Source organism: Drosophila santomea, chromosome 3R, assembly GCF_016746245.2.
Source record: "Drosophila santomea strain STO CAGO 1482 chromosome 3R, Prin_Dsan_1.1, whole genome shotgun sequence".
Lineage (NCBI taxonomy): Eukaryota > Metazoa > Arthropoda > Insecta > Diptera > Drosophilidae > Drosophila > Drosophila santomea.
In genome coordinates, this window is record NC_053019.2 from 26,374,268 (window position 1) to 26,398,961 (window position 24,694).

Consider the following 24,694-nt stretch of genomic DNA (forward strand, 5'->3'; position numbering starts at 1 on the left):
ACTCTCAGTGTGACCTAAACTTTAGAGTGCACCATTTCGCCGTCAATAGAGATCTGGGCACACACTGTGATATTGTTTACGTGTTTTGCTCGCAGAGATTAGTTTGTTTTAGAAAAATATGTCATCCTGGATCACAGGACTGGCGGACAAGGCCGAAAACATCTTGAACAAGCTGGACCAAAATGCGGCAACAGCCCTCCAAACAGAGAACTCCACTGGATCAGCGGATCCAATGCGCAGGAGCATGACGAGCAGCACCCAATCTCTGTCCACGTCCATGAAGTCGACTCTGTCGCCAGTGAAGCGCTCGGGCGCCAATAGCTCATCTAGTGTAAAAAGCGAGGGCGGAGGCGCCGTGGTCACCAAGGACATGCGCCAAAAGATGACCACATCGGCCAGTTTCTCCAACAGCCCCGACGTAGCCCTCAACTCAATGGACACAAATGAATTGGCTGCCTTCAAGATCGCCCTGAATGAGATCACAGCCGAGAGGGATGAACTTCGTCTGCGCTTGGATGATCTCAATAACGAAACCGAAAAGTTCGATCTGCATCAACATACCCAGGTGCTGGAAGCTCTGGTTAAAACTCTTTCCGAGGAGCGGGACAAGGCAGTTCATGACCACAATGAAGCCCAGGCTGCCAACATGGCGTACGTGCACTCCATCTCCGAACTGGAAACCAATCTGGCCAAGTTGCAGCAGGAATACATGAGCGCCGCTCACAAATTGCAAATGCAAACGAAGGAAACGGAACAGCAGCGCCAGGAGCTCCAGGAATACCGCATCAAGGCTCAGCGAGCCCTGCAGGCGAAGGATTCCCTCATCGCAGAGTTGAAGGCTAAGCCCACGGAGGAGGGCGCAGATCCAAGCCTGGTGTCCAAGGACAGTGAAACGCGTTTTCTGCAAATTGAGCAAGAGTCACTGAAACAAGAACTTGAGCACGCCAATGAGGAACTGCAAAAGGCGCGTTTGCAGCTGGACGATTACAATTCACAGGAAAGACAACGACAGGTGGAGCTTAGCTCGGCCCGCCAACGTGAGGAGACACTAGCAAAGGAGTTGCGACAGGCAAGGGAACACAGTGTGACCTCCGAGTCCGATCAGCGAGTGCTCACCCAGGAACTGGCATCACTTCGGCAACAGCTTAGTAACCAAATGGCTGCTGCCGCCACTCGCCTTCAAGAGCGGGAGCAGCAGCTTCAGCAGATGCGTCAGCGGTTGAGCGAAGAAGCCAACACGGGGGCCAAAAACAATTACGAGACTCGGTTGAAGGCTTTAACCCAATCGCTGGTCGAACGGCAGAGTCTTTTGGAGAGAGTTACGAGTGAGAGAAACGCCCTGAGACTGCAGCACGAGAAGGCACAGACGCAGCTACAGCAGAACATGCACTTGGTGGAAATGGAAAGCCAAAGGGGCAGCTCCCGCCATGCGTTGCTCAACAGCACAGATGATGGTAAGTCTAACATACTTCGAGTACCAAACAGCACATAAATATGAATTCCACCTAGTTAAAGCACAATTCCCGCTCCTTATGCATCCAAGTCCATTCGACAATCGTGTGGCCCGTCGCTTCAAGCGAGCCCTTCGGCAGGCGGACTCCATGGGCATTAGGGTGGGAACCTTTCTGCGTCGCTATCCCATGATGCGGGTCTCTGTGATCGTCTACGTGGCTCTGCTGCACCTTTGGGTCATGTTTGTGCTGCTCTCCACTACACCAAACTAATCGAATCAAATACATTTAATTGAGCAATTGTTGTATTTCATTAATATTGTATGTATTGTATTTTACACGCCAAAATTGGATATCTAGGGGTACGAGTATATGTGTCATGTTTGTGGTTGCAACAATTGTATATATCGATAGTATACTTGTGTCTCGCACTCGTTCTAAATTCAATATTCAATAAACATCAACTATGTACAGAAATTGCAATTGATTTAACGCTAAAAACATCAAGCAAACAAGTAACAAGACCGAAAAAATTCGCACTACTAAGTTAGGATTAGAAACGATTCCTCACAGTTCAAATATTGCATAAAGAATCTACAGACGCTGTAAAGGTGTTAAGTAAATGTGAATTAGTTTAACTTCAGTTGCTGGGCAGAGCTGATAGTTCTAGCTAAGCGGAAGAAAATAGAGAGTAAACGCTTTTGGGACGATTCGCGTAAAACATGCGCTATATGCCCCGCAAGTTTTTATATCAGTCATCGGCATGGTAGCTCACATAGACAGCATCGCCACCGATGCTAATCAGGCACTGGCCCTAAGAACACAAGAATTTATTGGAAAAACTTTGAGGTATAGATCATTATTTGCCTTACCTGATTTTTGTGCTGATTATCGAACAACATGAGTTCGGTGATGTAAAAAGAGACCATAGCATTTCCGCCTAGCGAAGCGATGTGAGCCCTCACTACAGCCAGCAGTTCGGTAATAAAGCCATGGACAAATCCGCTGATGCCGCCATTTTCCCGGATCGAGGTGCTCTCCCGAATAAAGAAGAAGTTCAGGTTGCCCAAATATTTATCTATACGACCACCGGGTATGAAACTCAGTGGTGTCACATCCACTCCATAACGATCGCGCAGAGGAAACTGTCAGGGAACGATATTATTAATATAACGAAATCTATGCTATTGCAATGTTCTTACATAACGGCTACGTGGAACCGATCCAACGTTCAACGGCTTGACTCCGGTTGAAGGCAATCCCGAAACGAGGTTGTTAAGACGCGATGGCGAAGTTTTTCGCATTTTAAATGAGCTCATTCCGAATGGCGGAATAGCGGTGCTGGTCGGCGTGGGTGTGTCCACCATCTGATCCTCGTCCAACGGAAATATGTAATCCTCCTCTTGCAGCATTCGTTTTCCGTGTAACTCTGGCTGGGATTGTGTGGCGTGCACTGTGCCATCATGAAATCCGTTCTGCTGTTGAGGTGCCGGCTGCTGCTGCTGCTGCTGCTGCTGCTGCTGCTGCTGCTGCTGAGCCGGTCGTCCACGTCCGCGGTACTTCATTCTGTTGGCATCGCTCAAGCCCATAGCCATGCCAGTGACTAGCAATTGAATTTGATCCTACAAGAAAATAAGTAAGAACATTATTTATGATCAAATTTAAAGGAATTCCCTTACCGTCTCTGGCAGATCTAGTCGGAAACGAAGATCGCAAATAGCACAGGGTATCATGGTGCGTAGCTTGAAGTAAATGGTCTGCAACAGTCTGGGAAAGCAAATATTTATCTAGCTAATCACATTAAGAAGTTGAGAACTTACCTCTGAAAGTGTTTGGGAAATCCGTTTACACTTTGGCCCACCTCGAGTCGAGCGCGCCACACTTGGGTGAACATCTGCAGATTCTTGACTGTATCCATTTCCAGCATTCCCGGCACCTGCTGCGTATTGACCACATGGAAGCCTTCCGGCGGATATGGCTCCATTAATAGCGATATGATTTCCAAGTCTTCTATATCGTCCACTTCCAGGACACACAACTCCTTGTTGCCACAGTTCAGATCGATCTCGTTCATCTCCTCTTCATCAGAGTCGTCTGTATCCGATTGTTTATCGCCAGAGGCGCCTGTGGTTGGTACTCCTCCGGCATTGGCTACCAAATCCGGATCCAAGCTTTTCAGCTGGTATATCTCCTGGTTGCGTTCAAACGTTTCTTGTAATTTCTTCTGCAACTCATTAAGCTTTTGCTTGTCGGTCCACGAGTTGCCTGCCACGATCTTTGGTACCTGCGGCACCGGTAAAGCTGTGAGAAATAGAGCCGTTCCCGTGGCTATCAACGCTATCATACGCTCGCCAATGGCAACTTGTGTGCGTAGTCCGAAAATGGCATTCATGCCCTTGGCCTTCAGCTTGTTAATCAGCACTCGATGAAGTTCGTACTCCAAGAAGGGTAGACCATCCGATATTTCTTTGGCGTTCAGCTCCGCGCGCAGATCTCTTTTGGCGCGCACCACTTGGGCCTGCATGAAGCAACCCCTTCCGGTAACCTGCATAAACTCGGGCACTTCCAGCGTGGCGAGCAGTACATCCGGAACTCTTCCCTTGCGGCACACCGCACACTTCTTCATCTTCACATTGAAAGGCACCGAACTTAGGTTGTAGGGTATGTGGCAGATGGCACAGGCATTCCGGGGTCCATTGAGCGGGGGAAGTCCATAGCGTTTACCTCCCGAACTGTTGCCGGTGCCCAGGGAACCGCTGTCCTTGCCAATGCTCGTATCCCCGGCGGTGCTTCCATTTCCGTCCTCCACGGAATTCGTCATGGCCGCAACGCTGGCGGTTGCTTTTGACATGGTAAAGATATCGGTTTGCGATACAGATCGATTGAACACCATGTTAATCACTGCCGCCGTTCCAGTGGCAGATAAAACGCAGACATCGTCACTAAAAAAGAAAGATAGGGTATTAATTACGCTTATCTTAGCAGGTGTGCCCAGGGATTTCAATAAAATAGATTATTGAACTTTACGTACGATATGGTGGTGGTTTCGGCATAACCTAGCACCACATTACAGCCCAGGGATCGGGCATGCGATCGGATCTCCATTCGCAGCTCCGTCCACCAGCTGTCTCGTACTTCCGGCTCATCCGGATTGGGCACACGCTCCAGCAGTTTGACGGAACGTGCCGCCACCGTTGCGCCCAAATGAAGTATGAATCCCGTTGGGTATTTTGTCATGGTCAGGAAGGGATACTCCAACATATCCAGACTGTCGGCCGCCGTTCCAGGTTTGGCTCCCACCGACGGCTGCGTTAAACGCATCATCGCCGTGGCGGCCACCAGACGCTCACTAGCCACACATATGGAGTTTCCTGTGAATGAAAAAGGGTACCAAAGGTACTATAAGCATTTGCTTTTCTGGGTCTTACACATAGTGATTACATTTATATTTACAGCGCAATATCTTAACCACGTATGGAGTGTTGGAGATATGGTGAAAATATGGACCGAAATAATTTTAAATCCAAATGTTATTATGATAATTAATCAAAATAAATGTTGTATTCAAAATATAACCCACAAAGTCAAAGTCTGGGGGTACTTGAGAAATGTAATTTTGAAAACAACAAAGCAAATGAAAACCTATAAACTCAGATCCTCAGATCGCATCAAATCCCACTTCTATGACACACGTAATGATGGTGTAGTGTAACATGTAAGGACAAATCAGATCGGATGATACAGAAGAGCAATAACCTGCTTAAAGTGCAGGACGTAAAGAGACAGAAAGGAGCACGCACAGACACACAGAGGTACATCGAGAAAGGACATCGAGATTAGGCGGAGCATCTACTTACGCTTCCGGTGGAACGTAAAGGCTATGCCTGATAGCGAGTTGTGGCAGCGGACGCAAAGATAGAACGTTGAAAGATACGTTTATGGTTACTCAGAGACGAGACGGTCAGAAAAGAACGCACATTGACGGAGAACACACAAATATTGATAGCCACTAGGTGCTCAAATGCTTATAGTCTATAGCCTAACCCTAGATATAAACTAAAGGGAATGATTATCCCTGAACAGTCATGTTTTCGCTTACTTTAAACGTTATAAACATATTCGAAAACAGGGCTGCTTACATGGACTGGCTCCCTTACATACCTTTGGGCGTGACACTAAGGTCGGAGTCGGACGATCTGCGGCAGATCTCGCCGACGGTGGCCGGCACCATTGTTGTGGCCGTCGAGGCGGTAGAAGTGGATGCGCTATCCGCATTCGTTGTCGCCGAAATGCCGCTTTTCGAGGGACTAGGCGTCAACTTTAGACGACTGTTGCTCACCGGCGAGGCGAAGCGTTTCAAATTGGGACTGCTACCCTCCACCGTTGTGGGTATATTGGACGGTCCAGTGCTTGCGGCTGCTCCTATGGAACAGGGTTGCTGTTGGAGCTCGGAGCTGGATCTAATTACGCGTAGTGGTGGTTGTTGTTGTCGAATGGCAAATGGAGCAAGCAATGATGATTCATTATTGTGGTTACTATGGTTAGTACTATTAGAGATATTTACAGATTGATCTAATTGGGTAAGGCAAGGGGAGTTATTGTAATCGAAGACGACTAGATTGGACTGGGTGGGAGTGGGTGTAGAGGGGCAGACGCGCAGCTCGGGCGCCTTCAGCAGCAGCGTCTTGGGTGGAACTGGAGTGTCATTATCGGGTGCCACTAGATGATTCAACGACGCACTGCGTTGCATGGTCTTCTCGTAACTGGGGAGAAAGTTCAACTGCAGCATGGACGAGGATCCGCTGAGGTTGGATCCCAGCCAATCATTGGAGCAGCTGGGCAACTCCGGTTGTGAGCTGTAATATGGCTTGCGTTCCAGCGAGGGCACAAACGGATGCTTTGGTCTATTCTCTAATTCGCTGCACTTGGGGCTCAGATGCATCAACTTTTGCAGGCGACGTGAGAAGCCTTTGAGGTCGTCGAGCAGATTGTGGTGGCTAGGACCCAAATCCTGCTGGCTGTTCTCGCAGCTTCGAGTCTCTCCCGGCTTAATCCAATTATCTTGTAGATCTTCCTCCTCTTCCGGGGAGTCTTCGCCATTGCTCTCAGGCGGCCCTATTTCGAGATCCAACTGCAGAGAGTCTTCTGATTCAGTTGAGTAATTGGATGTTGGTCGTGTCCTGGCTTGAAACTCATCCCCAGGCAAATCAGGTGCCGAACGGGTGTTCTCTTGGTACTCCATCAACCCGGGCACGGTGAGGAAACTCTTGACGGGCATGTGACCAGGACGGACGTTCGAATCGCTACTAATGGATCTGGTTATAAAAGGAGGAATTGAGGATTTGGATGTCGATGCCGCGAAACGAGACTTGCGTCGCCGCCTAAAACTCGAGGTGGCTGCAGTGGCCCCGCCAAAGATGCTGCTCAACGACTGTGTAGCATTCTCCGGTATCTTCGGCTCAATCCGCCGGATAAGCGTGGCGTATTTCTGACTGAAAATCTTACTCGAAGAGAGCGTTAGACGGCGCATACGGTGTCGTAGTTTTTTCTCGCGAATGCGATCGCCACGCTCGTCCTCTTGCTTAATGAGATTCTGCATTAGTTCCGCATCCTCGGTGTCGCTGCTGGCACTTTCCAAGTAAAACATTGTTGCTGCTGCCGCCGCTGCTGCAGACGAGGGCGCCGACGAGCTGGGTTCCCTATAGATATTGAGACGATATTGGGGAGTGCGGCCGGAGAGAGGCAAACTTGAGCTGCTCGCCCCCGCACAGTTGAGGAAGTCTAGATACTTTTGTGTCAGTCTAGCCGTATTTGGATAATATGGTACGTAAATGTTTTATAAACATAAACACGACACAACAACGAAACAACGACAACGATTGGAACGTGCAATACGAAACGACAAGGAGCGAAAGTTTAGATATTGAGGGATGAACATCGTCGGAGAGATTTCGGTGTGGGGAAGAACGTTCAAAAGAAGAAAAAATTCGCTTTAGAAATTATTTAAGTTCGTTTTCTACTAGCACCTACTTTCGGCTACGGATGCTAAACAAATAGTTTGTACAATCAAGGGTAGGTTGGCTTCGGGAACCGAAGTTTCAAATACTCTTGCAACCTGATAAGAAACACTTTTACTAGCACAGACATGGATATAGACATCGTTAATGGACTTATGTAATCATGTAATCAGACATCAGCTATAATAAGACAATTACTTTGCAAGAGTATACTAAATAGCTAAATAAATCATAAGTTACAAGTAATCAGACAGCGCTTAGTATCACCAAATACTCACTCTTCGATTAGAGCCACATCCGCACTGTTTGGCTGACTTGTGCTGGTGTCCTTGATCAGCGTGACAGCCGTTCCAATGCCTCGGGCCACCACACCCACGTCGCCCTCCAGATCGAAGCACTGGGTATAACCGATGACGGCATTAGCACCCATATTAATAGCCTTAAGGCCCATTCTCCGCTGCACTTGACCAGACAACTTGAGAAAAACCACCTGGCGAGCCTCGTTGGAAGCGCGCGGGGTGCGTATTTTGTCGATCCACTGGTACTCCGGATCGTCATTGACCACTAATTCCTCAACAAAGCCATGAATCACCTGGGCGCGGTAGCCAAATGGCACACACTGAGCTGTTGGAGAAAAAATGATAATTAGACGATTCATTTGGAGAATACGTTAATGCTTATACAGTGGAAGAACGGGATGCCGCAGGAGCTCTGCCGAAACTTGTTGACGTCCGAGAACAGATCCACCTTAACAATCACATTGATCTCGCCGCGGATGCCGTGCATAGTGTCAAATACGGGAATCCAGCCGGATAGCACAGTGCCCTTGCCGTGCACCGCCTGACTAGAGCTCTCAAGGCACAGAGGATTCAAACTGATGTTGACCTTTCCGATCGCATCGTTCGCAGAGTACGTGTCGTAGTCCATCAGGCGAATTTGCAGGGGCTCATCCTGGAGCTCAGCATCGTCCACCTCGAAACGGAACCTATTGGAAAGCAAGGGTTACTATATACGGGGCTAGTTAATATTCAGACCTCACCAATCGGTATTCCAGGTGGGATTCAAACTCTTGCGGAAGACATCCGTCTTGTGGGTCACCGAGGCCAGTTTGATCTCCACGAAGGCGTCCGTGGTTTCGCTGCTTTTGTCCATCACGGGCAGGTTGCGCGCCGCCTTAATCTTCACCCCCACCTTGCCCGGCATCCTGTCGCTTTCGCCTGTCGTCCCTTTTCACCAGATACCAGATTGTGACCACCGAATTTCGACCAGAAGTGTTCACGTTTTATCTTGTGTTTTCCATTTTTCCCAGTGCTCAGTGTGGCCGTAGTCCGCGAAGTTCAAATTACCTACAGATTAGCTACTGGTCCTGGGTCTGTTCAGAGATTTATTTTGTTAATCTAAATGAAAATATAAGAGTTTGCTAAGTCATTAAGCAATAATTGGTTTAATTGTTTGAAACAACTTTAAAAAATACTGTCGATAGCCTTTCCAACTGAAATTTGCTTTAAAGTATACCCTCCGGAGTTTGGATATAACTTAATAATATGCTTAAACTAGCACATGAAATAATAAATGCCTCCATTTGTATCCACTTTTTATAATTTTAAAGCTTTTAATTTCTTATCATTTTTACTTATTTTGTAAATGAAACTCTAGAAATTTAATGTTTTATAGCTAGATCTTTGACCAAGGATGACAGCACTGGCGGAAAAATAGGCGAGTGGGCAGCTCTGCAACAAAAATCAATAGTCGCCGCCATATTTTTTCACTCAACGAAAACCAACGCGCTTCGGACACCGAATTATGTTTAGAAAACTAAGTTATTTAAGATAAGCTACAGTTAAAAGTGCGCCGAGTGACCAAGTGATCAGTAAGCATCAACAGAAGCGATTCCCCGTCGCCAGCAATAGTCCCCTGAATCGTCAGTCTCCGGCATCCTATCGCTGCTTCTTCTTCCTCCGGCTTCAGCAGTCTTAAACTCCGCGTCCAAGTGCGAGGTATTCCAGTGCAAGTGCTAGTGCGTGTGATCTAGTGTGCGAGAACAGCCAGCGAGGAGCATGGAAGGAGCCTCAGTGTCCTCGCCATCGATGGGCGGCCCACGTGGCGGCGGTTTCCGCGGACGGGGTGGTGGAGCCCCAATGCGCGGTGGCTTCGATCGCGGACGTGGTCGTGGCGGTCGTGGACACTTTATGGGTGGCATGCGCGGAGGCGGCGGCAGCGGAATGGGCGGAGGACCGCCCATGCAGGGCATGATGTCGGGTCCTCCAAGGGGAATGCGTGGTTCCCGAGGCGGTATGGGCTATCAGGGACGCGGCGGTGGCTATCAGCCGCGTGGTGGCGCTCCCATGGGCATGCGGGGCGGTCGCCCGCCATTGTATTCGCAGCGTAAGTTGCCGCATACAAACCCTTGACTCCCTACCACACCTTGTAAATCCAATCCAATCCAATTTAGCTCCCAAACAACACACAGGTGCCGAGAACAACAAGACGGTATCACCAGTGCCCACTTCGGCGATCAGTGGAGACCAGCCAGCGGTTGAGGCGGACGGTGACGAGGTCACCGATGGCCAGACATCAGCAGTCGTCCCATCTTCGAGCAACTCACATGGCGGCAGTTCCGCTCCTGGTGGCAGCAACGGCGGGGGACCTCCTCCCTATCTGGGCCGTGGACGTGGACGCGGTGGTCCCTTCAGCGGACGTGGACGTGGTGGCGGCGGCTACAATTCGCACATGAACGGCAGTGGAGGCGGCAGTATGTACGGTGGCTCCCACAGCCATCACGGCAATTCCATGGGCGGCGGTCCGGGCAGCGAGCACGGTTCGATGCCCAGGCGCGGAGCTCCTCGGGGCAGGGGCGGCTACAATCAAGGTATGAGTCGGCCACCCTTGCATCACCATCAGGCACATAATCCCAATACACAACTTGCACCGGTACCAGCTCTCAAACGCGGCGCTCCCGGTGGTCCTGGTCCCAAACGCGGTCGCTACGAGGGCGGTCCCTACGGCCAGCGGCCCATGACGCCCAAGTACCATTCCACCCAGCAGCATATGGGTGGTGGAGGGGGCGGCGGCATGTCTTCGCAGTCCTCTTATGGCTCGCCGCCAAGTCATCATGCGCCACAACAAAGGTGAGGGCATCTAATTTTTAAAAATTATATAATCCATATAAATTAATCAGCCAAAAATATTACCAAATTTCTAAATCTGCAAAAATTATTTAACAACTTGTAATGCTATTCTCTATACAGCCATCACAGCTATCAGACCCACGACCAGACCCAGCAAGTGGATCCCTACGCGCAGAGCGGCTACAGCACCCAGACCACTCAGCAGGGATACAATGGCTATGGCCAGGGCAGCAGCAGCAGCTATGCGGCTCACACATCGCAGACAAGTGCTCCGGCGAGCAGCAGCTACGGCGCCCATCACAGCACCGAATACGATCAGAGCCAGTATCAGAACTACAAGTGGGTTACCTAATCTTGACCTCTATCTCTTTACTTTTTCTGCCTTTGATTGGGCCAAGCAAGTGCTAATGTTTCTTTGTGCTTCGCAGCAGCTCGACGGGTTATGCTGCTCCGCAGGACACGCGGTACCAGTCGTACAGCCAGGACTACAGCCAACAGTACGGCTCGACTGCAGTGGACTACAATGCGACCGGACAAGCGGACTACAGCCAGCACGGAGCGCAGAGCACTGGCTATGATGAGCGTGCCTACGCGGGTTATGGTAAGATTTTTTCGTGCCCTCCAGTTGCATCATCCGTCATCGGTGTCTTCTTACAGATTCGCAGGCCTACTCGCAGAACTATTCAAACGCAGCCGCCTACTACTAAAAATAATATACAGCTTCCCACTCCCACCCCTGACGGCACACTAGAGATCAGAACGCTGCGCGTGCTTCGATAGGCCAAGAAACCAAATAAGAAGGGATTAGGGCAGAAAAATATCGAGTAACAGGAAGGGAATTTATGTTGAATGCATTAATTAACTTGCAATACATAATACGCAACACACACACATACGCGTTCACTCAAAACATACAATTTTAGTTGTTAGGATAACAGTTCTCTTTTTCTTAGCATTTAAGCAACACTAGTGTTTCGACGTCTTTCTACATAAACCCCTACCCCAAATTAATTTCCCCCTTTGTTTTCGTTTCGTCTCCCTATGAATCCTGAACAGATATATCGAAAATATCCGCCTTGCCTGTTGTTTAATGTTCTCTTAATAGACAAACGGAGCTAGCCTGCACTGAGCTCCAGCCTAAGAAAAATTAAATGTGCTCCTTCTTAGTTCCATTTACAATTACAAGTCACCTGTGACCAAAGTATGCTACAATCATATTTTTTATATGACGGAAAAAATACGAGTACGCACGTACATGATCTTCTGAATGAACTAAACTAAATTAAAACATTTTGTGAATCATGTAAAATTGTATACAAATGAATGCAATGTATATTTTAGTTATTAAGCTGAAAACTGCAAACGACTCTCGACACAGTTATTTTCAATCCCACATGCATCTGAAAGCGTTTATGATTTTGCAAGATTGTGTTTTTTCTTTATGAATGACGAAAACGTGACAAAAGCGTGACTTATTACTTTTTTTTGTTTTACAAAAACCTCTTATAGCAACAATTTAAGCAACAAAAGCTCGTAATTATGTAACTCCTTAAAATTAAGATGAAAAAAAAAAATCAAGTAACAAAATACACAAAGTATATTAGAAAAAGATGCAGAAACCATAACCATAATCAAAGTCAATAAAATAATGTTCAAAAATGTGTTTAATGCATTAAACTTATTTAAGCGTACATATTATTATTTAAAATATTTTGTTTAAAAGAAATCAATCAGTAAAACTGCAAATTATTAAGCAAAACAATCAATCGAAAGACGAATAATAAGTGAAAAATGTGAAAAACAAACGTAAGACTGAATATATTCACGAACCGAAGCTGCACTGCAAGCATACAAGTCATGAAAACTGAGAGGCAAATGAATGAAATAACAAAGTATTAAGTATTTACAAACCGATTACAACCAAATGCAAAGAACAATTAATCGCCAAGCGATTATCAAAGTGCCAAGAATACCTGATCAACAAAACTCAGGATAAAAACGAAACAAAAATCCAAAACGAAACGAATGCGTTATGAAATTTCAAGGACATCAGTCAATCAAATTATTAAGATAGTGTCGCGAAAATAATGTTTACTATGATTGAGTTTACACGTATCATAACCATTCAATTAGATAAATATCTAAATTTACAAACTGAAAGCACTGAAAGTACAAAATGCAAATATTAAAACATATTTTGGTAAGTTAAGGTTAAAGCCAAAAAAATATATATACAAAAACTTTTAGTATATGATGATCTCAGCAAGCAAATAATATTCATTTAATCTGATGATTAGAAGCAATTTTTACACATTCTAATCGCCTTGTTAGTCGAAGTAGTTAATTACATTATAAAGTAAAAGTTTTTAATAACTTGAGGTAACTTTATTATTGTTAATGTGGAAAAATTTAACAACATAGCTGTTGAGCTCTTCATACAAGCAAATGCGGCCCTATTGCCGCATTTACCATATAAATTGTAGCATTTAGATTTTTTTACAGGAATGAGAAATCAAAATTAACAAAATTAAAGCGATATACGCTTATCAAATCTGAAGGAAACGAACTAAATGGATATGTCGAGGGTGGTAATCTCAAAGCAAACAACACGAATACAATGAAATCAAAGAGATTATGAACATATACAAAATATTTTATTTTACTTGTTGCACTTTTATGTTATTTATATATTTTCGTTTATGTATACAATGATTTTATTTGTTATTGTTAAGCCGAATCAAATACCTTAACTGAAGTCTTAAAAAGACAAAACAAGATATTATGCAAATGAAAATTGATTAAAAAGACTGAATGATACTTCAACGAGATACAATCTCTATAGATCCAAAAGAAACTAAATATAAAATCAATCTATTTATACAACAAATTTATATAGAATCGAATCTAGATGACAATGAAATGCCTGAAAGACTTTTTTTGAATTTCCTTATAAATATTAATAAACAAACATTTATTACCAAAGATCTAAAAAGAAATTTTGCCACATGAAAAAGGACTTAAAACACATTATCCAATAAAAATGGAATACAAATGAAAAACATTACAAAATATCAGAAAATCTACCAACGAGCATAAAGCGATATGTAATGAGATCAGACAAAGAGAATCATTTTTAAAAGGCATATAATTTTTAATTTGCGAGGCTAGAGTTTTTATGAATATGCATAGAAACCAAATAACTGCATTATTTCACGTTTTTCTGTCCATTTGATTTACAATATTCTGTTATTTGTTTAATTTTTTATTAATTTAATAAAACCTTTAAGAATGGCAAAATAATTTAATAAAAACATGCAATTAAATGGTAACTTTTAACTTTTTCAGCAAAAGCAAAATATTGAAAATCAAAAAACCCAATGGAGCGAAAGTATCTGCGTACTATGGAACCCATTTACCATTTCATACGAAAATTTATTGCAAGGATACGAATAAAATTCGGAAATATTTTTCAAAGTTTACTGAAATGACGTACAACAAAATGCAATAACGTCAATAATTCAAATCAATTCATTGAGAAACATTTGTTTTATTAGAGTGATTTAAAGTATAAGAAACCTCCAAACGCAATAAATGAAAATGTAAACAAATTTTTGAAACTTTTTATTGTTTATCATATGGTGAGTTACTATAAACTAAAACGCTATATAGTTTAGTTATTATTATTTATTACCTAACTCACCAAAATCATCGCAATGTTGTTACTACAAGGAGCAGCCCAAAATTTCCTATTAAATGTAAACCATTTCAATTGCATTTTGCTATGCATTCACAAATTGAGAGGAAAAGTTTGTCTTTATTAAAGTATACAACGGAATTTAGTGTTTGGATTTGAAAACATTTGTTGGTTATTTAATAATAGTGCTTCATGCTAGGGAAATATGTGTGAGATATTTAAACATCTTTGAAATACGTATTCTTAGTTTTTATAACACTCAGCAAATAAAGCAGTACGAATTAAATCAAAACCAAGGGTTTAACTTCCAGCACATTTCGAGGGTCTTTGAGTATGTACAAATATGTATTCGATTTTTGTTTGTTGTATAGAAACATTGGACATTGGATACATTTAATGAACTAGAGAGCTTCCAATTGAGTATAGTTCTGAGTTTCCATTGATTACGTTTACATAATTATGCTGAAGACGTCGAAAATAGTGTTGTGCATTTTGTGTGAACAGAAACGATTCCGCCGCTTGTGGTCAGGGTCCAGTGTCGTTGTCTCAAGTCGCAATCAAGTGGTGTTCGCCAATGTGCTTTGCATGAATGTCCCTAACGACGTTTGCCGAAGCGCAGGAAGACGTGATCGACATCCGTTCGCTTGTTGTAGTTCTTCAACAGGTCATCAGAGTTGGCCACCAAAGCTGCAGTACAGATTCAATTCAAGTAATCTAAAGGTATTGTGAAAGTCAGGCGCTGATTCACTCACCGGATGCCTCGTTGTTGATGTAGGACTTGAGGGCCGATGTCAGTTGATCGGAGTTCTCCAAAGCCTGGCACACCTTCCGGATGTGCGGGGGCATCTCCTCGACGATGCCGGACTGGCACAGTGGTGGACCCTGGACAGCGGCCCGTGTGTTGGACACGGCCAGGAGGACGATGGCCAGGCAGCAGGCGACAAAGAACTGAGCGAAGGACATGCTGCAAGTGGGTTATGAGGCATTATGATTGACATCGGAAGCTGGTGTCGCGCTTATTTGATTAACGGCAGCAAAGGTTGCGCAGCAAGGACATCCTCGCTGGAGGGCGACTTAGCTCCATGCTCCATGCTGCATGCCCCATCCAAGCCCGCTGATTTTGATTAAGTGTAATGATCTTAATGCTACGTGCCTGATTGCCACTCGCTGATGATGGCGATGCTGGCGTTGCCCTGGCAAAGTATTATGCATAAATGGAGTTGTACTTGGAGCTTTCTGGCTCGCGGCAGAGTATCCATTTTAAATCGCATCCAAGCAGGCGACTTAATGCTACCCTAATACGTTTACGCGACAGACAATTTGTTTCTATTAGCTGGAAAAGGCGGAGGCAAAGGCAAAGGCAAAGGCAATTTGTACTGCGTCAACGCCTCTGGCTGATGATTACGATGGAATGATGAAAGGATGGCAGTGGAGGCAGCACTCATACGCCCCGTGTTGCAGGCGGCAGGCAAACACCTGTGCGAACGTGTTGTCCCCACATCTGTTTAGCTTAGAAAACCAACACCGGAAATCGGGAGTGAGGAGGAGGTGGTGGTGCCAATCGGGAGCTGCACATAGGGCACGTTCCAGGGATCCAAACTACTGATGCTTGTTTAGGGCTCAATCAAGGTGCACATATGTATGCAAATCAATTGCCATGTCTGTTTACTTACAAGACACCATCTATTGCGATTTAGTGGCAATGCCTCCCACTGCTGATCAAAACTATTATGTTCTTCGAATGCTAGATTAAATATATCATTGCATAGAAACCTTCCTCATAATATAGAAAATGAATAATTACCACTTTATCCATCTTACATTTTTGTAGTATTTTTAAATAGTTTTATATAAGCACAATTCTACCTTTCTTTCAATCTTAGATATTGTAATCGTTGTTATAAGACCTACTATATTAAAAGGCTTTACATCACAGCAAGATTGGACACTAGTTAAGTTGTTATTTAAGTTTGAGCTCATAAATCCTCATAATAGTTTCAACATCTTTCTACTAAGATAAACACTTTATAGATTTGTTTAATCACACTTTTAAAGAGAAACCTCAAGGATTCACTTTCTATGCATTCAGTTGGTATTCCTCTAAAGTATCTAACACTCGGCACATCTGAAGACACAAGTACCCACCTGATGAGGGCTTTGAGGTATCGGTGTTTCCACGAAGAAGTTAATGGACAAACTTGGTAGTTTAGCTGCTGCTCTGTTTGCTGGACTTGTTGAACGCAAGCACTCGAATGATGTCCTGTCCAGCCAGGACATCCGCTTTTATTTACTTCCGCCGAGGACGAACGCAGATGGCGCCGTGGCCTCTGATTGGCTGACGAGAATATACGGGCAGGACTCGCACCAAAATGGGGGACGGGGGACCACATGTTGCGCTCCTTGCTGGATACTTGGTGGGCGTGCTCAAACATCACTCATACGCCACCGACACCAACGCCGACCAAAGCACGATGTGTGCACTTGGCAAACTTTCGACGGTAGCAGCAGCAGAGGTGGGAATGAAAATGGGAACCCACCGAGTTTCCCCCAATGTGTTTATCTATTATATAACTTTATCAGCTCTTAATTATGTTGTAAAAGTTGTTGGCTTTATGATCAGTGGCCGGCAACCATCACCTATTTATGGGTAGTTATAATCATTTATGGCCACCATCGAACATTGTCCCGTCCAACCCACGGATCTGCTTTAAGCCACAACTTTAAAGCCATTGTCCTCCTGGCCACTGCATTTTGCTCCATGGATGCGTAAGCAGAGTAATCTTCGGTTTATGAGACTGGGATTTGCAGGCGAAGCGTTGCAATTAATTTGAATTTGTGCGTGTTTCGCATGCTAAGTTTCAAATAGAAATTTCGACTGTGACGTCAGGATGAGCTTCTTGGAGTGGGATGACTTTGATGCACATATAAACTGGGAAAATTCGAATTATGCAAGAAGGAAATCTAATTTGCTTACCCTTTTGTTATAGTCAGCGTGACTAATGAAGTGAGAGGAATGAAAATTGCTCATAAAAACTAACGCACTACAGTTACGAGTGTCTTATAAAAATATAAAAAATAAAACACTAGTACATAAATATAAAACAAAAGAGAGAAATTGCATAAGTACGCTTTATTACATTTAAAACTAAGTACATAATCATGTGGCTTATGAAATATTTCATTTATTTCCAAGATATTTCTGTTTTTACTAAAGGAACTTTAATGCTATACTACAGTTTATGGTTTTGCCTCTAGAAATACCCACGCAAAATGTATGTTTCTAATGTAATAGGATAGAATAGGATTTGATTAGTTAGGGATAATGTGCTCCATGTTGTCCACCAACGTTGAGCCCACTAATTGGGTTATGGTTGGCTGCCATTTGCTGTCCATCTTTGATGTGGACACATCCTGGCCAAATAATGCAATACCAGTGCCATATGCGAAATGCCAAATGGGTGGTAGGTTATTCGAAAAAAAAATCCACACTTTGCTGGCCCAACAATGTGTCGCGAAATTTGCACAAAATTTGAATAAACTGATTGAGTGTCAGTGGTACGCGAATAGTGCGTCAGTGCAGGGAAAATGGAGAATGGAAAGTGGAAAAGTGGCAAGTGGAAAATGGGCGAATGGGTCACCATGTAGCCCATCGATTAACATTTAAATTATTTTCGCCACTTTGCGGCCTACGCAAATGAACGGAGGAAAAAACCCAGCCAAAAGTGGCTTAAATTTTATTTACTTCTTGGGAATCGTATCGTACAAGCTAAGGATATTAGGTTGAGGGTCGCCCCCCTTTCAGTCGAGTAACTTGGCCACAATCGGTTCCGGCGCCGACATGGCATAGCCCAGCTGATTGAGAGCCCTTCGGATCTCGATGAAGACACTGGCATCATCGATGGTAGCCGGCAGGATGACACGCTCGTTGCGGGCAAAGTCCGCCATCGCCTTGCGCATCGTCTTGCCGGAACGAGTGCGTGGCAGGTTGTTGACGGACGTGACCAGCCGGAAGGCGGCGATGGGTCCGACCACGTCGCGGATCAGCTTGATGATCTCCGTCGACAGCTTGGCATCGGTCTTCTTGCAGTTCTCCACCGGTATGTACAGGCACAGTGGCACCTGTCCCTTGGTGGCCTCGGGCACTCCAAAGACGGCCACGTCCACCACGTCCGGATGCCGGAGCACGGCGTCTTCCAGGCTGGAGGTGGACAAACGATGACCGGCCACATTGATCACATCGTCGTCGCGTGCTGTCACGAAGATATAGCCACGTTCGTCCTTGTAGCCCGCGTCCATGGTATCATAGTAGCCCTAAGATTAAGTATATTACAAATTTTAGATATGAAAATCTAAATCTAAAAATGCTTAATATTTGAGAGGGTTTCCTTTGATGACTCACCGGAAACTTTTGAAAGTAGAGCTTGCGGAAGAGCTCCTCGTTCTTGTAGAGCGTGGCCATGTTTCCGGGTGGCAGCGGTAGCTTCAGAGCAATCCTGCCCAGCTCCGAGGTCTGCGCCTCGCTGCCGTCCGGTTTCAGGATCTTGACTGCAAGAGAGATGTCCCAGGACTTAAGTCCTCGCCCAGCCAAGCTATCTGGAGCATCACTCACCGTCGTAGCCCATGAGGGGCAAGCCCGTGGAGTAGGTGGGCGGACTGAGGTTCTGCTGGAAGCCCAGACAGGTGGCGGTCACCGCGGAACCCGTCTCCGTTTGCCACCAGTGATTGAGCACGGGCACCTTGAAGGTCTTCTCGATCCAGGACTTGGTCTCGTAGTCGCAGTGCTCGCCGGCAATGAAGATGGCGCGCAGCGACTTCATGGAGTACTGCCGTCCATAGCTGATGTCCGGATCGGCACGACGGATGACCCGGAAGGATGTGGGCACCGAGAAGATCGAGCGCACCTGGTATTGGTCGATGATCCTGCAAATGGATCAATTAAAAGGTGTAAGAAACCACTTGGAGCATTAGCACTCACCTAAAGTACTGACCCGGATCCGGAGTACGGTCCGGTTTGCCCTCGTACATGACACTGGTGGCACCGAGGCAGAGTGGACCGTAGCAGATGTACGAGTGACCCACCACCCATCCCATATCTGATGCCGCCCACCAGGTGTGGCCCGGTTGGATGCCATACAGCGTTTTCAGCGTGTACACCAGGGCAACCAGATGGCCTCCAATCGTGCGCAGTACTCCCTTCGGCTTGTCCGTGGTGCCGGAGGTATAGAGGATGTACAGAGGATCGTTGGCCTCGATGGGCACACAGGCAATGGGCCGCTCGCCCTCCGACATCTTCAGGACATCCGACCAGAGCACATCCGTCAGAGGATCCAGATTGGTGGTATCTGGCGATACATTGTCCCGCCGGAAGATTATGTTCCGCTGCGGTGGTCGCCATCGCGACATGTTTATGGCTGAATGCAGGATGTCCAGGTAGGGTACCACCTTGCCCGGCTCCACGCCCACATTGGAGGCGATCACTAGCTTTGGCTCCACATGCTCGATGCGCGAGCAGAGTTCCCGGGCAGCGAAGCCACCAAAGACCACGGAGTGTATCGCACCCAGGCGCACAATTGCCAGCATGGCAATGATGGTCTCCGGGATGAGGGGCATGTAGATGACGACGCGATCACCCTTGACCACGCCCAGTTTGGCCAGGCCGCCGGCCAGCAGCACGATCTGGTCATACAGCTCCTGATAGGTAACTTGGCGAACTGTGCCCGTCAAGGGGCTGTCGTGGATTAGGGCCACATTGCAGCCGCGACCGGCGAGTATGTGACGATCAATGGAATTGTAGCAGGCATTCAGGTAGCCACCCACATACCACTTGGTGAACGGCGGATTGCTGTTGTCCAGTACCTTCTCCCATGGCCGATCCCAGTCGAGCAGGTGCGCCTGCTCCTCCCAAAAGGCAGCCGGATTCTGAACACTCTGGCGATAGGCCTTCAAGTAGAGGGGATCGTGCGCCGCCACCGGCATGCCGCATACAGATTCACCTGCGGGGAAAGGCGGAGCAGCAGATGACCATTAGATGGGTCGGGGTTTCAGTGTTTACCCTATTGGGTTAATCGCTGCTTTTAAATAGGCTACCAAAACTAAATTACAAACCTTCCACTCAAGACCACCTTACACCAGGCACATTGAATTTTAAATTATCCAAATGTCGCGGTCACTCAACTGATTGCTACTCGTATATACCCAACCTGGTCACCCATGTACTGCTCACATGGGTGTGCGGCTCACCCAGACGCCGAGCATAATGCACACGTCATTGCCGCTGGATATCGGACCCCAAAGGCTTCGTGTTGAATAAGCTAATCGAATTCATTAATATTTAGTGCCGACAGTTTGGGCGCACAACTAAACTCTAATTAATCACTTCAAAGTCGCATCGAAAGTTCAATATTTTAATTGGCGAGCAGTGGTTGAAAACACTTTATTTATCACTTTTGAACTCTTGTGCATAAAATTCTATCTTCATCCAACTGAAAAGGGCCAAAAGACTTCACTTGGATAATTTTTGGAAAATTGCAAAATCTTTGAAATTCATTTAGTTCAGCGCACAACCAAAAATCCTTAATAGTTTTCAAAACACTTTTTTGATTTCTTAAGTTCGTTCTTTTAACTGATGTATTCAATATGCGTTTTAAAAATCACGCGATTACTCATGGAATAAACTTTATAGCCTTTCATTTGAATTTGGAAACCTCTGTCGACTTACTGTCTTCGTAGTTCACTGCACTAGGACCGGGTTCCATTGTAATTTTCTATAACTTCCGCTCTTATATATATTCAATACAAGTTTATATATATTTATTTATTATATATATGTTCTTTTTGAATTTTCAGATCAAACGAGCTCAGCACAACCGTCGCACTGGAGTCGAAACTTTGCAATGGGTCTGGAGAATGTAGAACGCAAGTTGAAAACCAAAGCCTTACAGAAGCACCCGATCAAAGGTATGCTTTCGAAATTCTCCGAGATTGGGAGAGCCGGAACGGTGGAATGGGTTTACAAAACGGAGCGAATTTTAAAAACCTTAAATTTTATTTATACGAAATGATTGTAGTTACACATCTTCAGCGTAGTCGGGGGTTCCACTTAATCATAAATGCAAAGAACTATTTCTTTTTCTTATCCTTCTTGGTCTTCTTGGAAGGAGGTGGCGCCGCAACCACTTGGCCATCACTCCCATCGGTGGCCGTTTCCACGCTGAAGCCCTTGATGTACGGCTTGACCAGTCGGAAGATCAGCTTCTCGTGCTGCACATTGCTGGAATCCAGGCTTAGACGTACCGTGACTGGATCAAAGGAGTGGAACACCACGTCGCCGCAACGCTGCGTGTAATCCTCTTCGTTGAAGGTGAAGACAATCTCGCTCTTGGTGCGCTCCAGACCGTCCTTGCCATCCTTGTCCGACTTCAGATACAGGGTGCCTTCCAGGCCATACTTGGGGATTAGCACTTGCAGCGCATTCTTGCGCACAAATAGCACATAGCTAAGGATAGTTAATATATGAAAAGAAAGTTGGTACCCGCTGGTTCCTGTGACTCACCCTTCCTCGTCCTCCTCCTTGCCGCGGAAGAAGAGATGCGTGTTGAGGGCCACCGATGCGCGACCAGCGTACTGAGCCATTTTGTGGCGGTAGTTAAGGTTGTGGCACAGCTCCTCGTTTGACTTGCGCTCCAACAGCTGGGCATAGGTGCTATCCGCGCCAATAGAGGCGGCCAGCAGGCGATGTACCATGATGTCGGAGTAACGACGAATGGGCGACGTAAAGTGCGTGTAGATGGGAGCAGCCAGACCGTAGTGGAAGAACTCCTCCTTCTGCAGACTGCCGCTGATGAAGTACACCGCCTGCATCATGCAGCGTGTGGTGAGGATGCGGATCATTGTGTTGAAGTACGGATTGTCCGCCTTGACACACTTGTCCAGTGAATGCGACAGCTCCAATCCCGAATCGATGTCCACCTGGAAGCCCTGGTAGCGCGCGGCCTTTACCAGCGGATCGAAATTGGTGGGCGGCGGCCGAGGATGGCGACGCAGAACTGCGCACTCGGAGAACTCCGTCGCAATATGCTCGGCCACTGTGATGTTGGCCAGCAACATGAACTCCTCCACCATGGAATTGGTCTCGCGCATCTGCTTCACCTCCACCTCGAGTGGTTCGTGTGTCTCACTGTCCACTTGGAAGCGGATCTCGGGCGAGGCCAGTACAAGAGCTCTGTAAATTGTGAGTTGCATTAGCTTTTGATTGCGATAAATAAAAATAAACTTACCCGCTATCCATGCGTCGCTTTTTCAGTATTTTGGCCAAACGGTTGAGGTTTCTCAGGGACTTGGCTATTTCATTCTGTTGCGTGGCATCGTCGATGATAACCTGCGCTTCCTCGTAGGTCATGGCACTCTTCGATTTGATGACACTCTTGTGGAAGCGTTTGCCTAACACATTTGCCTCGTTGTCCACTTCCCACACGCAAGAGAAGGCGAATCGCTCCACGCCGCCAACCAGTGAGCAGAGATTTGAGCTGAGTAGCTCGGGTACCATATCGATTCGCTTGCCCACCAGATATACGGTGGTTCCTCTGGCCGCTGCCTCCTTGTCCAATGCGTTTCCAGGCCGAATAAAGTGGCTAACGTCAGCGATGTGAACTCCCACTTCCAGGTTGCCGTTGGGCAGTTCCCTGCAGTGCAAAGCATCATCGATATCCGTGCAGCCCGGGGGATCCACGGAGCAAATGTACAGATCTCTTAGATCCACTCGCTTGGCGTAGTCCTCCTCGGTAATTGCCCAGGGCATTTGCGGCAAGAAGCTGAGTACTTCGTCCGAGAACTTGCAGTGCGGTACGTCGTGCTCCAGCAGGATGACCTCGTTCTCGGTGGCCATGTCTCCGAGCGGACCCAGGGAGCGCACAAAGTGTCCATGTGGGTAGCGCGAGTTCCGCGGCCATGTGTCAATCGTCACGATGATGCGCTGATTTTGCAGTTTAGCCGCCTGTCGTGTTTCGATGCGTATGCGAGGAATCTTTCGGTCGGCGGGCACAAAGATGTGCCGAGTGGTATCCTCAATTAAACTGGGCTGCAGGATGCCACAATACTGGCGCCACTTGCGTCGCACAATACCGACAATTCGCCCTGTGGGCGTGCGCTCTGCAGATGAGGCAGCGGCGCGCACCTGCTTCAACATGTCCTTTTCATCCTCGGCCCTTTCCTCGCTGGGCACTTCGTCCGCATAGACATTCTTTTCCTCTAGCACAATTTCACTGGGCGCCGACCACTCCACCTCGGGCAACAGCTCCACGGCCACCAGGTCGCCATCCACTGCCCGATTCAGGGATTCTCGGCCTTGGATGAGGATCTATTAAACGGGGAAAGGCGGTTTTGTGAATCGTACGTCAATGATGGTATTTTATCAATTGAACTTACACCCTTTTCGAATTTCTCTACACTGACGCTGCCCTCCAAGTAGTTCTCCCTGGATGCCTGAAAAGCGCCCTGCAGTAGCTTATTTTGACGCAGTCCTTCCAGCAGCTCTTTCATGCTGAGATGCGGCGGGTACTGGGGCAGACCCTTCTTCTCGTTCTCAAATGTCTTGTGCGACAGCTTGTCCATCAAAAGAGGGAAATCCTCGAGAGATTTAACGTACTCTGCGGCTGAGGTCACCAGAATACCTTCTGCCTCGGCCTTGGCGCGATTTCCAGCATCATCTGTGAGCAGGATAACCCGCGTAGCAGCTCTGCCGCTTCGCTCAAACTCTTTAGTGGATTGCGAGGACTGCAGGTGGTCATCGTACCACTTGGTGGCCAGGCGAATGGCCCGATCGTTGCGATCATTGGCGGTCTCATCTGGTTCGCGATCAGCATAGGTGTCCCTGGAAGAGACACGATTACAACATAGTCTTCTATTGAAAACCTGAGCAACCTACTTGTGGTGCTCGTTGACGAACACATAGAAGTTCCTGGTGCGGTCGTGGACGATCTCATTGAACCGCTTGTAAATGGAGGAGCTCTTGTGCTTCACCTCGTTGAGCACGGTGGTCAGAACGACTACGTTGCGCAGCACATCCTCCTCCAGCACATCGATCTGGTCCAGAACCACATTCGTATCCAAAACGAGGTAGTGCGGGAACTTGAAGAGGGTGCTCTGATTCGCGTGCTGCGCGGTCAGCTGGTAGACCTCGTTTTGGAAGCACTCCCGGCACAGCTCGGAGCCGCAGCCGATGTCGTCGCGCAGATAGTGCTCCCGCACGATCTTCAGGATATTGCCGCGCTTGGTTTTACGCGTAAATTCGCGTAAAGTTTGCATTTTGTTGAGCCGCGTTCGAATTGTTGCACATCCACATGTGTGCCGGAATGGGGAGGGCCGTGCACGATGCGACTGCGGTATTAGGGCCTGTTCACACTGCAG

General features: G+C 46.7%; 6 protein-coding genes across 13 annotated transcripts; 2 read left to right on the forward strand and 4 right to left on the reverse strand.

The window, feature by feature from the left end:
* The first annotated feature begins 44 nt into the window (after window positions 1-44).
* On the forward strand, window positions 45-1,928 carry LOC120454698 (golgin-84). The gene is made up of 2 exons (XM_039640231.2): window positions 45-1,454; window positions 1,510-1,928. The coding sequence occupies exons 1-2, from the start codon at window positions 119-121 to the stop codon at window positions 1,722-1,724; spliced, it is 1,551 nt and encodes a 516-aa protein (XP_039496165.1). The 5' UTR covers window positions 45-118; the 3' UTR covers window positions 1,725-1,928.
* Window positions 1,739-8,806, reverse strand: LOC120454696 (C2 domain-containing protein 5). 2 transcript variants are annotated; one of them, XM_039640229.2, is made up of 10 exons: window positions 8,508-8,806; window positions 8,152-8,453; window positions 7,747-8,092; window positions 5,613-7,252; window positions 4,483-4,822; window positions 3,272-4,393; window positions 3,131-3,218; window positions 2,654-3,073; window positions 2,324-2,596; window positions 1,739-2,265 (listed from the first exon to the last, which is right to left on the reverse strand). In XM_039640229.2, exons 1-10 carry the CDS (start codon window positions 8,669-8,671, stop codon window positions 2,203-2,205), a joined length of 4,758 nt encoding a protein of 1,585 aa, XP_039496163.1. In that variant the 5' UTR covers window positions 8,672-8,806; the 3' UTR covers window positions 1,739-2,202. The 2 variants fall into 2 exon arrangements, with proteins under 2 accessions (XP_039496163.1, XP_039496164.1); XM_039640230.2 differs by having other exon boundaries at window positions 5,613-5,911; window positions 8,508-8,803.
* Window positions 8,807-9,197: 391 nt separating this feature from the next.
* On the forward strand, window positions 9,198-11,607 carry LOC120451846 (glycine-rich cell wall structural protein 1). 7 transcript variants are annotated; one of them, XM_039635829.2, is made up of 6 exons: window positions 9,198-9,853; window positions 9,939-10,337; window positions 10,407-10,596; window positions 10,717-10,935; window positions 11,028-11,197; window positions 11,254-11,607. In XM_039635829.2, exons 1-6 carry the CDS (start codon window positions 9,526-9,528, stop codon window positions 11,301-11,303), a joined length of 1,356 nt encoding a protein of 451 aa, XP_039491763.1. In that variant the 5' UTR covers window positions 9,198-9,525; the 3' UTR covers window positions 11,304-11,607. The 7 variants fall into 7 exon arrangements, with proteins under 7 accessions (XP_039491763.1, XP_039491758.1, XP_039491760.1 ...); XM_039635828.2 differs by having other exon boundaries at window positions 9,199-9,853; window positions 9,921-10,337; XM_039635827.2 differs by having other exon boundaries at window positions 9,200-9,853; window positions 9,921-10,337; window positions 11,025-11,197.
* Window positions 11,608-14,458: 2,851 nt separating this feature from the next.
* Window positions 14,459-16,535, reverse strand: LOC120451847 (dromyosuppressin). The gene is made up of 3 exons (XM_039635830.2): window positions 16,436-16,535; window positions 15,043-15,254; window positions 14,459-14,977 (listed from the first exon to the last, which is right to left on the reverse strand). Exons 2-3 carry the CDS (start codon window positions 15,251-15,253, stop codon window positions 14,886-14,888), a joined length of 303 nt encoding a protein of 100 aa, XP_039491764.1. The 5' UTR covers window position 15,254; window positions 16,436-16,535; the 3' UTR covers window positions 14,459-14,885.
* A 917-nt stretch (window positions 16,536-17,452) lies between these two features.
* Window positions 17,453-21,170, reverse strand: LOC120452235 (acyl-CoA synthetase short-chain family member 3, mitochondrial). The gene is made up of 5 exons (XM_039636361.2): window positions 21,009-21,170; window positions 19,266-20,283; window positions 18,900-19,210; window positions 18,690-18,835; window positions 17,453-18,601 (listed from the first exon to the last, which is right to left on the reverse strand). Exons 1-5 carry the CDS (start codon window positions 21,043-21,045, stop codon window positions 18,089-18,091), a joined length of 2,025 nt encoding a protein of 674 aa, XP_039492295.1. The 5' UTR covers window positions 21,046-21,170; the 3' UTR covers window positions 17,453-18,088.
* A 146-nt stretch (window positions 21,171-21,316) lies between these two features.
* Window positions 21,317-24,663, reverse strand: LOC120452234 (exosome complex exonuclease RRP44). Its single transcript, XM_039636360.2, has 5 exons — window positions 24,213-24,663; window positions 23,714-24,158; window positions 22,567-23,645; window positions 21,843-22,511; window positions 21,317-21,785 (listed from the first exon to the last, which is right to left on the reverse strand). The coding sequence occupies exons 1-5, from the start codon at window positions 24,590-24,592 to the stop codon at window positions 21,410-21,412; spliced, it is 2,949 nt and encodes a 982-aa protein (XP_039492294.1). The 5' UTR covers window positions 24,593-24,663; the 3' UTR covers window positions 21,317-21,409.
* Between the last annotated feature and the right edge of the window lie 31 nt (window positions 24,664-24,694).

Bases quoted from the DNA above. Each gene is read 5' to 3' on its own strand.
- LOC120452235 (XM_039636361.2), bottom strand. From the start codon at position 21,045: ATGGAACCCGGTCCTAGTGCAGTGAACTACGAAGACA. The intron at 20,284-21,008 runs GTAAGTCGACAG...CTTTCCCCGCAG, and splicing joins TGCAGTGAACTACGAAGACA to GTGAATCTGTATGCGGCATG. The intron at 19,211-19,265 runs GTGAGTGCTAAT...ATCCATTTGCAG, and splicing joins GATCCGGGTCAGTACTTTAG to GATCATCGACCAATACCAGG.
- LOC120454696 (XM_039640229.2), bottom strand. From the start codon at position 8,671: ATGCCGGGCAAGGTGGGGGTGAAGATTAAGGCGGCGCGCAACCTGCCC. The intron at 8,454-8,507 runs GTGAGGTCTGAA...GCTTTCCAATAG, and splicing joins CCCACCTGGAATACCGATTG to GTTCCGTTTCGAGGTGGACG. The intron at 4,823-5,612 runs GTATGTAAGGGA...TTTCATTCACAG, and splicing joins CCTTAGTGTCACGCCCAAAG to GAAACTCCATATGTGTGGCT.
- LOC120454698 (XM_039640231.2), top strand. From the start codon at position 119: ATGTCATCCTGGATCACAGGACTGGCGGACAAGGCCGAAAACATCTTG. The intron at 1,455-1,509 runs GTAAGTCTAACA...AATTCCACCTAG, and splicing joins GCTCAACAGCACAGATGATG to TTAAAGCACAATTCCCGCTC.
- LOC120451846 (XM_039635823.2), top strand. From the start codon at position 9,526: ATGGAAGGAGCCTCAGTGTCCTCGCCATCGATGGGCGGCCCACGTGGC. The intron at 9,854-9,920 runs GTAAGTTGCCGC...AATCCAATTTAG, and splicing joins CCCGCCATTGTATTCGCAGC to CTCCCAAACAACACACAGGT. The intron at 11,198-11,253 runs GTAAGATTTTTT...GTCTTCTTACAG, and splicing joins GCGTGCCTACGCGGGTTATG to ATTCGCAGGCCTACTCGCAG.
- LOC120451847 (XM_039635830.2), bottom strand. From the start codon at position 15,253: ATGTCCTTCGCTCAGTTCTTTGTCGCCTGCTGCCTGGCCATCGTCCTC. The intron at 14,978-15,042 runs GTGAGTGAATCA...TCTGTACTGCAG, and splicing joins CATCAACAACGAGGCATCCG to CTTTGGTGGCCAACTCTGAT.
- LOC120452234 (XM_039636360.2), bottom strand. From the start codon at position 24,592: ATGCAAACTTTACGCGAATTTACGCGTAAAACCAAGCGCGGCAATATC. The intron at 23,646-23,713 runs GTAAGTTCAATT...CCCGTTTAATAG, and splicing joins TAGAGAAATTCGAAAAGGGT to ATCCTCATCCAAGGCCGAGA. The intron at 22,512-22,566 runs GTAAGTTTATTT...CACAATTTACAG, and splicing joins AAGCGACGCATGGATAGCGG to AGCTCTTGTACTGGCCTCGC.